Source organism: Eulemur rufifrons, chromosome 21, assembly GCF_041146395.1.
Source record: "Eulemur rufifrons isolate Redbay chromosome 21, OSU_ERuf_1, whole genome shotgun sequence".
Lineage (NCBI taxonomy): Eukaryota > Metazoa > Chordata > Mammalia > Primates > Lemuridae > Eulemur > Eulemur rufifrons.
In genome coordinates this window covers 16,794,230-16,808,562 of record NC_091003.1, presented here as the reverse complement: position 1 = coordinate 16,808,562, position 14,333 = coordinate 16,794,230, and the positions used below count along the sequence as shown (strand labels likewise).

The following is a 14,333-nucleotide window of genomic DNA, read 5'->3' as shown; positions in this document are numbered from 1 at the left end:
GCGGGCTGCCCAACGATATGCCTGTGCAAGTCGAGGGAAAGATAGGTATTTCCTCCTCTAGATTTACAACTCTAAAAAAAAAAAATCACTTAGACCACTCTTTCTATATTTTTTCCACACGCCGATATGTTACGCACAGTTTAAATGTTTAAACAATGTAGATATACAGGCATTTCTGTAATCACCCTGATGACGAGTGCTTGACCAATGAGCCCCGTTGCATGTCGGGATGGAGAGGGGCGGAAGGCTTCGAGACAGCGCAGTGCCTTCTGGGATGCAGCGGGGAGCTGCCCTCCGTGGTGCCTGAGGAGATCACGTTGTCAAGGTAACGGTTGCTTGACGTCGTGGGAAAGTGGCTGGAGCGCTGAGAAGTGGCAGCCGTGAGCGCCGGGTGAGGCTGCATTTGGTTTTCCGCCGCTTTTAGCTTCTTTTTGGTTCATTCGCTCTTATGGGGATAAAATAGAGCCAAGGCAGACTTTTTTCCTCTCAGAGACCTGAGGGACCGCTTCCATTTTCTGAGCCTTAGTGGTGGATTGAAAAGTGACGAAAAGCCAGAGTTACAGAACTCTGGTATATTTTAAGTTGTACATTTAACACATTCGAGCTTTTAATTTGTACACACAAATCCCATATTTTGTTCCTTAAAGGATAATTACAGGATTTATACAAATATTAGGGTGGTGTGGTCTGGGAAGTAGACGCAATTTTAAAGTTTTTTGATGTTTTCTTCCTTCGGGCCTCCAAATTCTATTTGAAGATGGCCTCGAAAGTTTAAATTTGAGGCCCTTGTAAATGTGACCTGGCCCAACGTCATGGTCGGCAAACTCACCCTTTAGAGGTAGAGACAGACCTTAAGAACTGGCAAATGCTTGTTTTGAACAATGTGAATTTTATCGTCTGCTTTAAAGCTAAGATAAAATAAAAATCCAGCAATTCCACAGCTAGAAATGAAATGAAAACCGGGGTACCGGAGAGTGAACTGGCAAAGACTTTGAAGAAACTTGCCAGAGAAGTGTGAGGAAAACCAGGGACATGCGGTGTTCACGGCAGACGATGGAGGAGATTGTTTCAGGAAGGATCTGAGGACAAAAGGAGTGGAGCTGGCAGAGAGAGAGAGAAGAGAGCCCAGGCCAGAGGCAGAAGCTGTGGGGATTCAGGGGACCGCGAGAAGTCAGAGATGTCCGTTATGACTGGAGCACGGGGAGTGTGACTGGGTGGGAGGCGAGGACGGACTGGCGAGGGCAGCGTGGCCGGCTGGTGAAGGGAATACAAGAGCAGGGCCAGTGCCGTGGGCATGTGACCTGGGCTGTGCACTCACTTCTCGCTGTCCCTCGCGAATCACGTAGCTGGTCCTGCACCAGAGAGGTGGTGTTTGGGGAGAGAAGGTGAACCTTGTTTTGCTCACATCAATGTTGAAGGGTCAGTAGAAGACACAGGTGGAGGTGTCCAGGAAAGCAGTGGTCCTTTCAGGTTTGGAGTTCCAAATGGAGATCATGATCATATAGGTACCACATTTCCCAAGGGAGGAAATGCAAGCTTAGGAAGTGAAGGTATTCGCCCAACGTCACTCAGCTGCTAAGTAGTGCAGAATGGATTTTCACCAAGCGATCTGGCTTCCGTCTCAGTCCTCTGCTGAAATCACTTGCCTAATCACTGCCTAACGAATGGTGGACAGGCCCAGGCATGCAGCACTTGCTTCCTGGTCTTTGTCATGTGAAAGACTGTTGTGTGACTCTAGGACAGTGCCAGGCAGATTTTAGTTCCATGAAGGGAAGGGATTTTAAACCGTTAGTGCTGTCCACCCACTGAATGCTTTGTGCAATAACCAAGCCTCTGTTAGCATCATGGTGAAAAGCCCAGTCTCTGCAGGTATACACACTTGGTTTGCCTCCAAGCTTTGGACAAGCCCCTTTATCTCGTTATGCCTCTCTTCCTCATTTGTAAAATGAGAACAATGCTAAATAACTGCATAAAGTAGTTGTAGCTTTAAATATTTTTAAATTATTTTATTGTAAAAAATTGCATAATGGTGGTACAGCTACTTTGGAAGACAGTTTTGCAGTTTTTCACAAAGCTACTTGTGGTCTTATATAATTCAGCAATAGCACTTCTAGGTATTTACCCAACTGATGTGAAGACTAAATATTCATACAAAAAACTGCACATGAATGCTTATAGTAGCTTTATTCATAGTTGCTAACATTTAGAAGCAACCAGGATGTCCTTCAGTAGGTGAATGAATAAACACACTGGTACATCCATGCCATGGGATATTATTCAATTGATTTAAAAAAAATGAGCTGTCAAGCCATTGAAAAGACATGGATGAATCCTAAATGCATGTTGCTAAGTGAAAGAAGCCAATCTACAAAGACTACACATTGTATGATTTCAATTTTATGACATTCTAGAAAAAGAAATCTATAGGGACAATAAAAAGATCAGTGATTGGCAGAGAGTCAGTGTGGGTGAGGAAAGGAGGGTTGAATAGGTAGAGCACAGGGTTTTCCTAGGGTGGTGAGACTATTCTGTATGAGCCTGTACTGGTGGGTTCATGACACTGTGCGTTTGATGTCACAGCATAAAGAGTGAATCAATGTATGCAAACTAATGGAAAAATTATTTCAATGTTGGTGTAATCCCAGGATGAGATTCAGAATGTGACAAAACTATTTGACAGTTTTACAAATGTGTGAAACAACCTCATTGAAGGTGTGTCGGAGGGAGGTGATGATACAAGTAGCTTGTCAAAAATCAATTGACCATATATGTGAAGGTTTATTTCTGGTCTCTCAACTCTATTCCATTGGTCTATATGTCTGTCCTTATGCCAGTACCAAACTGTTTTGATCACAGCAGTTTTGCAGGAAGTTTTGAAATCAGGAAGTGTGAGTCCTCCAACTTTATTCTTCCTGTTCAGTATTGCTTTGACTGTTAAGGGCCCCTTTCAATTCTCTATGAATTGAAGATAAGCTCTTTCATTTCTGCCTAAAAAAAAAAAAAGGCCATTGGAATTTTGATAGGGGTTGCATTGAATCTGTAGATCACTTTGGGTAGTATTGCCATCTTAACGATATTAAATTTTCTGATCCATGAGTACAGATGTCTTTCCATTTATTTAGGTTGTCTTTAATTTCATTCAGCAATGTTTTGCTGTTTTCAGTGTAAGTTTTCCAGTGTACAAGTCTTTTGCCTCCTTGGTTAAATTTATGCCTAGCTATTTTGCTTTTTTAGATGCTATTGCAGATGAAATTGTTTTCTTGATTTCCTTTTTGTATTGTTCATTGCTGGAATATAGAAAACACAAATGATTGTTGTGTATTGATCTTGTACTCTGTAATTTTGCTGAATTCACTTATTAACTTTACCAGGGTATGTGTGTGTGCATGTGTGCACACACCTTTTCTTTGGATTTTCCATGTAGAGATACTTTTTACTCTTTCTTTCCAATTTAGATGCCTTATATTTTTTTTCTTGCCTAATTTCTTTGGCTTGAATATCTAGTACAGTAGCTGTGGTGAAAGCAAGCATCCTCGTTTTGTTCCTGATCTTAGGGTGAGAGCTTTCATTCTTTCACCATCAAATATGATATTAGCTCTAGGGTTTTCATAAATGCCTTTTATCATGTTGAGGAAGTCCTCTTCTTTAGTTCACTGAGTGTTTTTAGCATAAAATGGTGAGGGATTTTTGTCAAATGCTTTTTCTGTGTCATTTGGGATGATCATGTTTGTTTTTCCCCTTGTTCTGTTAATGTCTTGGTTTACTAGTAGTTTGTTTAGGATTTTTGCCTAAAAATCCTTTTACAGATGTTGGTCTATAGTTTTCTTTTCTTGTGATGTCTTTGTCTGATTTTGGTATCAGAGTAGTACTGGCCTCATAGAAGGAATTAGGAAGTAGTCTCTCCTCTTCTATTTTTTTTGGAAAAGTTTGAGAAGGATTGGTATTAATTCGTCTTTCAATGTTTGGTAGAATTCACCAATGAAGTCAACTGGTCCTGGATTTTTCTTTGTTAGGAGGTTTTTTGATTACTCGTTCAATATTTTTCTTGTTATAAGTATGTTTAATTTTTGTCAACTTATTGATCTTTTCACAGAACCAACTTTAGTTTTTGTTGATTTTCTCCATTTTTCTATTTTGTTTATTTCAGATCTAACCTTTATTACTGCCTTCTTTATGCTAGCTTTGGGTTTAGTTTACTCTTAGTTTTCATGTTCCTTAAGATGTAAATTCAGGTTATTGATGTGAGATTTTCTTTTTTGATGTGAGTATTAATGTTTATGGCTATAAATTTCCCTTTGAACACTGCTTTAGCTGCACCCAAGTTTTTGTATGCTAGGTTTTGTTTTTTTTCATTTTTGTTCATCTCATATTTTTCTTTTTTTTTGCCCCTACCCACCCTCCTCTGTTCATCTGATATTATTTTCTAATTTCCCTTGTGACTTTTTTCTTTGATTTATTGGCTGTTTAAGTGTGTTGTTTAATTTCTGCATTTGTGATTATCTAGTCTTAAACAACACAGTCACTTATTATTCTTTAATTTCCCCTCTTATTTTTTAGTTATTTCCCTTTTACCATTTATTTGCATATTTATGCACTGTCCATTTTTTTCCTGATAAGTTTATCTGCTGGCTTACTTACTTTGTTTATTATTATTTTACAATGATAGGTTCTTGTATTTGCTCTATCTTGATAGAGTTATTGTTTGGATTAAATAAATAATGTTACATACATATAATGGTTAGTATAGTGCCCAGCCCATGATCAGTGCTTAATATATGGTAGCTACTATTCCTTTGCTACTTCTTACGATTATTACAGTAGCAGGGTAGACATTTGTCAGGGTCTGGTGGACCAGCTTGCTGTGTAGGGAACTGGAAGGAGCCAGAGCTTTGGGATTTGACAGTACTTGGTGTGTGTCCTTGAGCAGGTTATCACCCTCTTGGTACCTGGGTTTCCCCATTTGTAAAAGGGTAACACAATGAGAACCATTCACCTTCACTGTCTTTCAACCTTGGAATTCTTTGATTTTATGAATGTTGACCTTGGACAAGGTCTGATTCTTTGTGTAAAATAGACAAAATCACAATCAAAATATTGTCTGAAAAATGCCTGTAGTGTTTTTTAAGCATCTAGCACAGTGCCAGGCACAGAGTAGGACCTTGAGAAAAAGTGTTGGAGTAGATGTTGAGTAGAGAGTTCTTTAAAGAGGGAAATGGCTAGAACCATTGTTTCTTAGGTTCTCAGTGAATTGCAAATCAGAAAATATTGCTTTAGCTAATAAAATCAGATCACACTGTGGAATCAAGTGAGGGGGTGGGAAAGCCAAGGCAGAGGTGGGATCTGAACTTCAAGTGATATGCTAACAGAAGTGTCACTCTTCCTGGAATAAATGTACCCTTCCTACTAGGAAGCCCTCACAACTCCCAACATTCTGACAGAGCTAAAGTTCTGCAAGAGGGGGAAAGGAAGGATACACCAGAGGTGAATGTGTGAGCATTTACTTGGATGAGTTTAAAAATATGTGACATGATTTTCTGAGGCTGCGCAATACAGTGAGGTGAGCAGGAGCTAGGCAGACAGAGCAGGGCCTTCTAGCTGCGAAGCTTTGAACAAGTCCCTTCACTTGTCTGAGCTTCCATTTCCCCATGGGGCTGTTATAAGGATCATAGGACAGAAGTGGAGTAAAATGCTTTGGAAACCCTAAAGTGCTGGAAAAATTAAGGTATCTGGATTATTACTGGGGTTTTAATAATCAAGAATGCAACCTATAGACCTGCATCATCCAATATGGTCACCACCGGCCACTTGTGACTATTTAAATTTAAAATAATTAATTTCAGGCAGGGCACAGTGGCTTTTGCCTGTAATCCTAGCACTCTGGGACACTGATGGAGGAGGATCACTTGAGGCCAGGAGTTCGAGACCAGCCTGAGCAAGACCCCATCTCTACAAAAAAAAAGAAAAGAAAAGAAAAATTAGCTGGACGTGGTGGGATGCACCTTAGTCCCAGCTACTTGGGAGGCTGAGGCAGGAGGATAGCTTGAGCACAGGAGTTTGAGGTTGCCGTGAGCTAAGATGACACCAGTGCATTCTAGCTCAGGCAACAGAGCGAGACTCTGTCAATGAATAAATGAGTAAATACATAAATCCTCCATCACAGTGGCCACATTTCAAGGGAAAAATGAGATATTTCACATAAAGCACATGATATTAACAAGTACTCAAGATTCCTGGGGTGCGTGGTTCTATCTATATTCAAAAATCTAAGCTTGTGAATTGTTTATTCAAATTGTTTTAATCCTTACTGATCTGGGACTGGCTCACTCACTGCTTGACAAGCAAAGTGGGTGCCAACCTAGTTGAGAGGTGGGGCAAAGAGGGTCTGACCACAAGGTGGCAGCCCAACTGCTAAAGATTTCACTGACGGCGACCTGGGAGGATATCCCAGTGGAGGGAAGTGCTGTGGGAGGTGCACTAATTGAGGTGTTTGGGAGATATAGGGCAGGGGTGAACAATGCCTACAAAGACAAGAGAGTTGGTTGGTTATTGCCAAGTTGTGTGGATGCCTTACAGAGGGATAATGAGAGTTCAGGCGTTGTTAACAAGCAATTAATGACTAATTGTGAAAGCCAGAGGGCCTCTGTGTTATCTTACAAAGCAGACTTCATCTCCTGCAGTGGAAGTGCAGACACAGTTGAACAGCAAACTAAAGATCTAACTTATTAGAGATGCAGTGATCCAGTGATGTTTGAATGCTCAGCCAAGGCAGGTCTGTTGTGCTAGTTCAGGGCCCAGGTGGAGAAAAGCTGGGACCCTGAAACATGAGATGAAGGCATCTGCATGGATGCTTCTGAGGATTTTGATACTGCAGAACCCCCTGAGCCCTCTGGGCTTGCAGAGGTGGCACCATCTTCCTTCATAAGAGCTTGCACTATGCTGGAATCAGTTGTAGAGATACCCACACACATACACTCAGGTAACGGGTGTCCTCAAGAACTGCCACTACATCCTCCCCTGGATGCCAGGCCCAAAACTAGGGCCAACGTTAAGAAAGGTAGTTACAGAGCTGGGCTCATTAATATCCATGGGGATGATACTCCCTACCCCCACCCCCAGATCCCCTTGGAGTGATTGACCCTGGCCAGCAGGAAGAGATAGGGCTGCTTTTACACAACGAGGACAGAGGCAAGATGTGTGGAACCAAAGTGATAAGAATGGATGCCTCCTGCTACTCCATTGCCCATTGCAGCTGTGAACAGATACATGAAACACTCCTGTCATGAAAGGGATTGGAACATCAAAGGTTCAGGGCCCTCAGGAATGAGGTTTGGTTTACACCATCAGGTAAGCCATCAAGACCTGCTAAGGCAGGAGCCAAGAGTCAGGTAAATTTAGAATGGAAGGTGGAGGACAGAAAGGATGAATACTGGTCACAGCCCCAAGATCAACTGCAGCCATGCGGGTTGTAGTTTATCCCTCTAACCTTCCTTTTTTCAGGGTTCCACTCAGGATGAGAGGCCATGGAGCTGCTCCCCAAACCTGTGTGGAGAAGTAGATGTGGTGCGGGGGTGGGCTGAGGTGGCCACAGTTGGGGCTTTCAGGTCTCATGGGGAAGGCACAACTGCCCAAGGGCCCCAGCTGCTATGCTCTGAGATCCCTCACCACATTAATGCTAAGACTACACTTCCCATGAGCTGCTTGCAGCTGATAACTGAACACAGGAGGGATTACTAAGCAGACCTGTTACTTGGAGATGCAGGACTCCTCTGTTTGGCTTGAGGACTCACCAGCTGCCTTGTTGAAACTTTCTTAGAGCTGCACAGCAGTCTAAGACCTTCCTTCCCTCTCTCATTCACAAGGGTCAGACCTGTACCACAGTCTGATGGGTCTCCTGGCCTCCTCTACTTGCCCCTAATCGATCCTTTGTACATCTAATCCCATTTTGGCATCTGCTTCTTGGAGGACATGAACTTAACACAACCAGTCATAGACTTAGAGTTCAATGATTTTTCACAGACTGAACATACTCATGTAACCCCAAATGCCCCCTACTGTGCTACCTTCTACTTCCTAGCCCTCAAAGAGAATCACTAATCTGACTTCCTACATCCTATGTTAGTTTTGCCTGTCTTTGAACTTTCTATGAATTAAATCTCATAGCATGTTTTGTTCAGAACTGTGAAGGGTCTGAGATATTACCCCATTCACATCGATTTGTATTTTTATACCTGAATACTGCAGAAACATGAGGCCTCTAGGTCAAAGGAAAGAGTTCTTTCTTGATACTACCAGATTGACCGCCAGAGTAACATCGCTTCATTGGTTCCCCATGTCTAGACCCACAGGCAATGCAAAGAGAGACGAATAGAAACTTTCTACGTGAGTGCCAGGTTACACCCCATAAATGGCAGGTGGATAACAATGGATTTGTTCCATTTATATGTAAAGGAGAAGAGCATTTGCCTTCTCCTCCTCCTTCTCAAAAGGAGGGAGAAAAACCTCTGCTCCCTGGAGAGAGAATGGAAAGGATCTTAGTTCTTACCTTACCCTGTTGGAATTATAAATACATCCCTTCAAAAGCTGGATAAGTCCCAGTGTCTTTGGCTTTATGACCTAGGGAGTCTGGACTTAATCTCTTCTGATAGGTAAATAGCTGGGGAGATAGCACTCAGTCCTCCTTGAACCTTGGGAACTTAACCCACAGGCCTAGTCTGGGTTGTAACCATTTGGTTTTCTTGGGGAGATAAGTTTTATTATCCTTTTGAACAAGACAGTTTAACTTGACAAATGTCTACAGATTAAAATATCATGGTGTGTAAGAAGTAAAATATTTCTAGGGGAAGTGATAGCAAATAGCCCCTATCTTTATATCCTATAAATTTCCACATTTCAGGAGGTTAGGGCTTTTTCCAGGATCACTTCCAGGGAAATTTTATTAATATTTCTCCTACACAGTATGCTTTATTTTGTGTCTGGCTTCTTTCACTCAACATTATGTTTGTGAAATTCATTCATATTTTTGTGTGAATGTTCATTCTTATTGCTGTACAGAATATGTCATAATTTATCCATTCTATTTATGATGGGATTGGGTAGTGCAAAAATTCACCAAGTGCAAAGATAGGGAACAACCCACAAGACTGCCCTCACTTCTGACTCCAATTACAAGTTTGGGGCTTCCAAAGACTGCCCTCAGGTTTGGTAATTCATTAGAGGGATTCACAGAACTCATTGAAAGCTTTATAACTCACTGTTACAGTTATTACAGGGAAAGAATACAGATTAAAATTAGCCCAGGGAAGAGAGACATAGGGCAGAGTACCAAATGTGGAGTTTCCAGTCGTGCTCTTCTTGTGGACTCAGGACAGCATCACTTCCCTGGCACCAATGTGTGACAGTATGCACTGGGTATTGCCAACTAGGGACACTCATCTGAGCCTTGGTGTTCAGTCTTTATTGGGGCTCCATCACATAGGCAGGGTTGACTGCTCCTGTGGTTGATACCAATTTCCAGCCCTCAGGAGGTTGTGCTGATACCAGGTGAACCAAAGTCCCCACCCTAAATCATATTGTTACTACCTGGCTGGCCCAAGATCTCCAGGCAAAGGTAAATGCTTCCATCAGCCATGACATTCCAAGGGCTTAGAGATTACCTACCAGAAGCTGAGAGCTGAGTCCAGACCTCTCTTTGGGCAAGGTTAATTTTTTTTTTTTTACCACACAAATAGTTTCTAATTTTTGCTGATTACCAGTAGTACTGCCATATACATTCTGAGAAATACATCATGACAAAAAAAGGAAAAGTAACAAAAAAAAAAAAAGGAAAAAGAAAAAAGGATAGTACTGCTGTGAACATCTTTGCATATCGTATTGTTATATTAATATTTTGTCTGGTTACTAAGAAAGATGAGTTAAAATTTCCCACTCTGATAGTGGGTTTGTAAATTCTCCCTGTAGTTTTATCAAAATTCAATTTATATTTTATAGCTATATTATTGGTTAAAAATGTTTAAATCTTCTTAGTGAATTGAATCTTTTGTAAATATGTAGTAACCCTTTGTTCCTGTCACTATGGTTGCATAACAAATCATCCACAAAACATAATAGCTTAAAATAAGAATAGTTTTATTATCTCATGGTTTCTGTGGGTTAAAATTTGGGGATGTGCTCAGTTGAGTGGTTCTGTCTTGAGGTCTTTTATGCAATAAAATCTGGACTAGTGTGGGGTTAGAGAAGCTGGGGGATGGCTGGACATCTCTCTTTCTTCTGGTAATCTCAGCACTTGTCCATGTAGATTACCTTTGTAGGCCAGTTTGAGCTTCCTCACAGTATGGCTACCTTAGAGCAGTTAGACTGCTTACATGACAGCTCAGGACTCCAGCTCAAGTGTTCCAGAGAGCAAGGTGGAAGTTGGAATTGTCTTTTCTGCTAGAGTCACATATCATCACGTCTGCATTCTGCCATTTACAAGCATGTCACAAACCTGCTTAGATTCAAAGGGAGGGAAATTAGACTCATTTCATCATGGATGAATGACAAAATTATAGAAGACCATGATAGGACTGTCGGTATTATTGCTGCCATCTTTGAAAATGCAATCTGACTTATCTTCTTTGTCTGAATTAATGCTTATTACCTAAGACTATTTGATCTAATGTTAATATAGCTAAACCAAGTTTATTTTGGTTGGTATTTATGTTATATCGTTTACTTTTTCTTTTCAATCTTTTTGTATCCTTATGTTATAGGCATGTCTCTTGAAAACAGAATATAGCTGGATATTTTTAAAAACCAGTCTGGCTCTTTCATCAGCCTCTTTTGCTTCGGCTCGCGGTGGATCACACAGCGTGAAGCGAAGTGAGAAGGCCCTGCGCGACCCAGACCAAGCACGCCACAGTCATTCTTAAGTTCGGGACTCTAAAATGGCAGAGCAACTTTCTCCTGGAAAGACTGCGGACCAGGTGTGCACTTTCCTCTTCAAAAAGCCTGGGCGGAAAAGCGCTGCAGGCCGCAGAAAGCGCCCGGCCTGCGACCCAGAGCTGGGAGAAAGCAGCAGCAGCAGTGATGAAGGCAGCACTGTGGTTCGACCTGAGAAGAAGCGGGCGACCCACAATCCAATGATACAGAAGACCCGCGGCAGTGGTAAACAGAAGGCGGTTTACGGCGACTTGAGTAGCGAGGAGGAGGAGGAGAATGAGCCCCAGAGTCTCGGCATGGTTTATAAGTCCACCCGCTCGGCGAAACCCGTGGGGCCAGAGGATATGGGGGCGACAGCTGTCTATGAGCTGGACACAGAGAAGGAGCGTGACGCACAAGCTATCTTTGAGCGGAGCCAGAAAATCCAGGAGGAGCTGAGGGGCAAGGAGGATGACAAGATCTATCGGGGAATCAATAACTATCAGAAATACATGAAGCCCAAAGATAAGTCTATGGGCAATGCCTCCTCCGGGATGGTGAGGAAGGGCCCCATCCGAGCGCCCGAGCATCTACGTGCCACCGTGCGCTGGGATTACCAGCCCGATATCTGCAAGGACTACAAAGAGACTGGCTTTTGCGGCTTCGGAGACAGCTGCAAATTTCTCCATGACCGTTCAGATTACAAGCATGGGTGGCAGATCGAACGTGAGCTTGATGAGGGTCACTATGGTGTCTATGAGGATGAAAACTATGAAGTGGGAAGCGATGATGAGCAAATACCATTCAAGTGTTTCATCTGTCCCCAGACCTTCAAAAACCCAGTTGTCACCAAATGCAGGCATTATTTCTGCGAGAGCTGTGCACTGCGGCATTTCCGTACCTCCCCGCGCTGCTACGTCTGTGACCAGCAGACCAATGGCGTCTTCAATCCAGCGAAAGAATTGATTGCTAAACTGGAGAAGTATCGAGCTGCACCAGAGGGTGGTGCTTCTGATTTCCCAGAAGACCCCGATGAGGGTCCAATTCCCATTACTTAGGTTTCCCACAGTTCTCAAATTTAAAAATAAATGCTTCGTGTTCAAATTTTCTGTTTCTCCTCTTCCTTCTTTGTTGTTTTCTTTTGGATTAAATTCTCCACACACCTTCAGGTGCTGCTCTTGGAAAAAAAAATAAAAAAATAAAAATAAATTCTCCACACACCAATTCCATTTTTCTCCTCTACTAGTTTATAAGTTATGTACTCTATTTTTGCTCTTTTAATGACTATCAAAACATTTTAACTCATGCATTTGGTTTAGCAGTCCCTAAAGTTGGTCATTATCTTTACTGTCCTCAGTAACAATATAAAGATCTTAATACACTTAGACTCCATCTGTTCCCTCTAAACTTATATACAATTGTCGCATTTTACTTTTATCTTGATCCACATACCCTCTACATTAGACATTAGTGATATCGTTTTATGTAGTCAATATTTGTTTATATTTATCCTCAGGCTCGCCATTTTCTTTGTTCTCCATTCTTTCTCACATCTTAGACTTTCCTTCTAGGATCATTTGCTCTTCTGGAGTAAGACTCTGTTGCAATTAAACTCCACATTTTTGGTTGTCTGAAAACATTTATTTTACTCTTAATTTAATTTTTATTTTTATTTATTTATTTATTTTGAGACAGGGTCTTGCTTTGTTGCTCAGGCTAGAGTACAGTGGTGTCATCATAGCAGCCTGGGCATAGAATTCCAGGTGGCTAGTATATTCTGCCAACACAATGAAAATATAATTCTAGTGTGTTCTGGCTTCAATCATTATTTCAGTTGTTGAGAAGTTATCTATCAGAATTGTCTCTTTGTAGACACTCCTTTTTTTTTTTTTTTGGTTTTATGATAGTCTCTTAATATTTTCAGTTTTGTTATGATATATCTAGGTTTGGATTTCTTTTTATTTATCTGGTTTGAGATTCATTGGGATTCCTCACTCTGAGGTCTGATGTCTTTCCTCAATTCTGGAAAATTCTTAGTCATTATCTTTTCAAATATTTATCTCTTCTTCATTTTTACCATTTTCTTCTTCTGTAACTTCCTTTAGACTTATGTTAGACTCTCTTACTCTATGCCTCTCAATGTCACATATTTTTAAAAATCACATTTTTATTTATCTAACTTTCAAAAAGAAGTATAGCTGGCGGCCGGGACAGCGTGACTGGCGGCTGGAGATGGCTTTCTTGGTCGGATCCTTGTTGGGCCCCGGCGGGTAGGTCGGCGGCGCTGCTGGGTGGCAGGTGGCTCTAGCCCCTGCCTTGGCTGGGGCTCCCGGACGCCTGGCGCGCGCGGGAATGAGTATCAACCGAGCAATGTCAAACGCCAGCGCAAGCAAGGATCCCGCGCCTGAGCACGCCGCGTGGCGTGCAGGTCATCCTTTGCCGCATGCTCAAGGGCCGCAAGTCGCTGAGCCATTGAGGAGTGCGACGCTGCCGGGTTGGCGGGGGCGGGGGGCACTAAAGCATTTCTCTCGCCGCAGACCTCACCTGGCACTGTTTTTGCAGGAAGCTGAGAGAACAGGAATAGACTCGGACATGAGTGCCTTCCAAATTGTGGGGTTGGCCCAGGGGAGGAAGTGTGGATGGGAGTGGAAGTCAGACCCTGTCAAGTCCCTTTTTACACTTTTTTGAATTACGAAGAATTTCGAACATATGCAACAGACCACAGAATAGTACAACGAACCCCTGTATACCCCGTACGCAGCTCTATTTGAAGCTGATCTCAGGCATCAGGTTATTTCTTCTGTAAATATTTCAGGCTGAGACAGGAGGATCGCTTGAGCTCAGGAGTTTGAGGTTGCTGTGAGCTAGGCTGACGCCACGGCACTCACTCTAGCCTGGGCAACAGAGAGAGACTCTGTCTCAAAAAAAAAAAAAAAAAGAATTCTGTTCATTAAAAGTGCACTTTGCATTTTAATTGTGGAATTCTCCATCACTATACTTTGTATGAGACATTTAAGATGTCAAAATTATTGATAATTCTTTTGGGTGTGATAAATTTTGTGATGGTTTTAGAGAGCCCTTATCTTGGAGAGGATTACAGGCGTGAGCCACCGCGCCCGGCCATGAACAGAATTCTTAAGTGATTAGCCACTGCCGGTAGGACTGATTTCTCAATAGTTAATTTTTAAAGAAAACTGTTTCTGTCTTTGTAAAAATATCCAAGAGAGTTCAAGAGTAAAATCCTATTGACTTCAACCATTAAAGTCACTTTCCCAAACAAACAAACAAAAAATGTCTCATACATGTTCAAATTTCTATTTGTCTTATATGTGCTCTAACCTTTACAGGTCTGGGAAGGCTGGTGGGAAATTGGCGGGTTTCGAATTCTCCACCTGCCCCTTGGGGATGGGCTGTGTGACTTTGGGCAAGGCCTTAGC

General features: G+C 42.0%; 1 protein-coding gene and 1 pseudogene across 1 annotated transcript; both read left to right on the top strand.

The window, feature by feature from the left end:
* Positions 1-312: 312 nt before the first annotated feature.
* Positions 313-11,954, top strand: LOC138401752 (E3 ubiquitin-protein ligase RNF113A-like). The gene is made up of 2 exons (XM_069497310.1): positions 313-391; positions 10,749-11,954. The coding sequence occupies exon 2, from the start codon at positions 10,923-10,925 to the stop codon at positions 11,952-11,954; it is 1,032 nt and encodes a 343-aa protein (XP_069353411.1). The 5' UTR covers positions 313-391; positions 10,749-10,922.
* Positions 11,955-13,128: 1,174 nt separating this feature from the next.
* Positions 13,129-13,372, top strand: LOC138401898 (large ribosomal subunit protein bL34m pseudogene; annotated as a pseudogene).
* Positions 13,373-14,333: the final 961 nt, after the last annotated feature.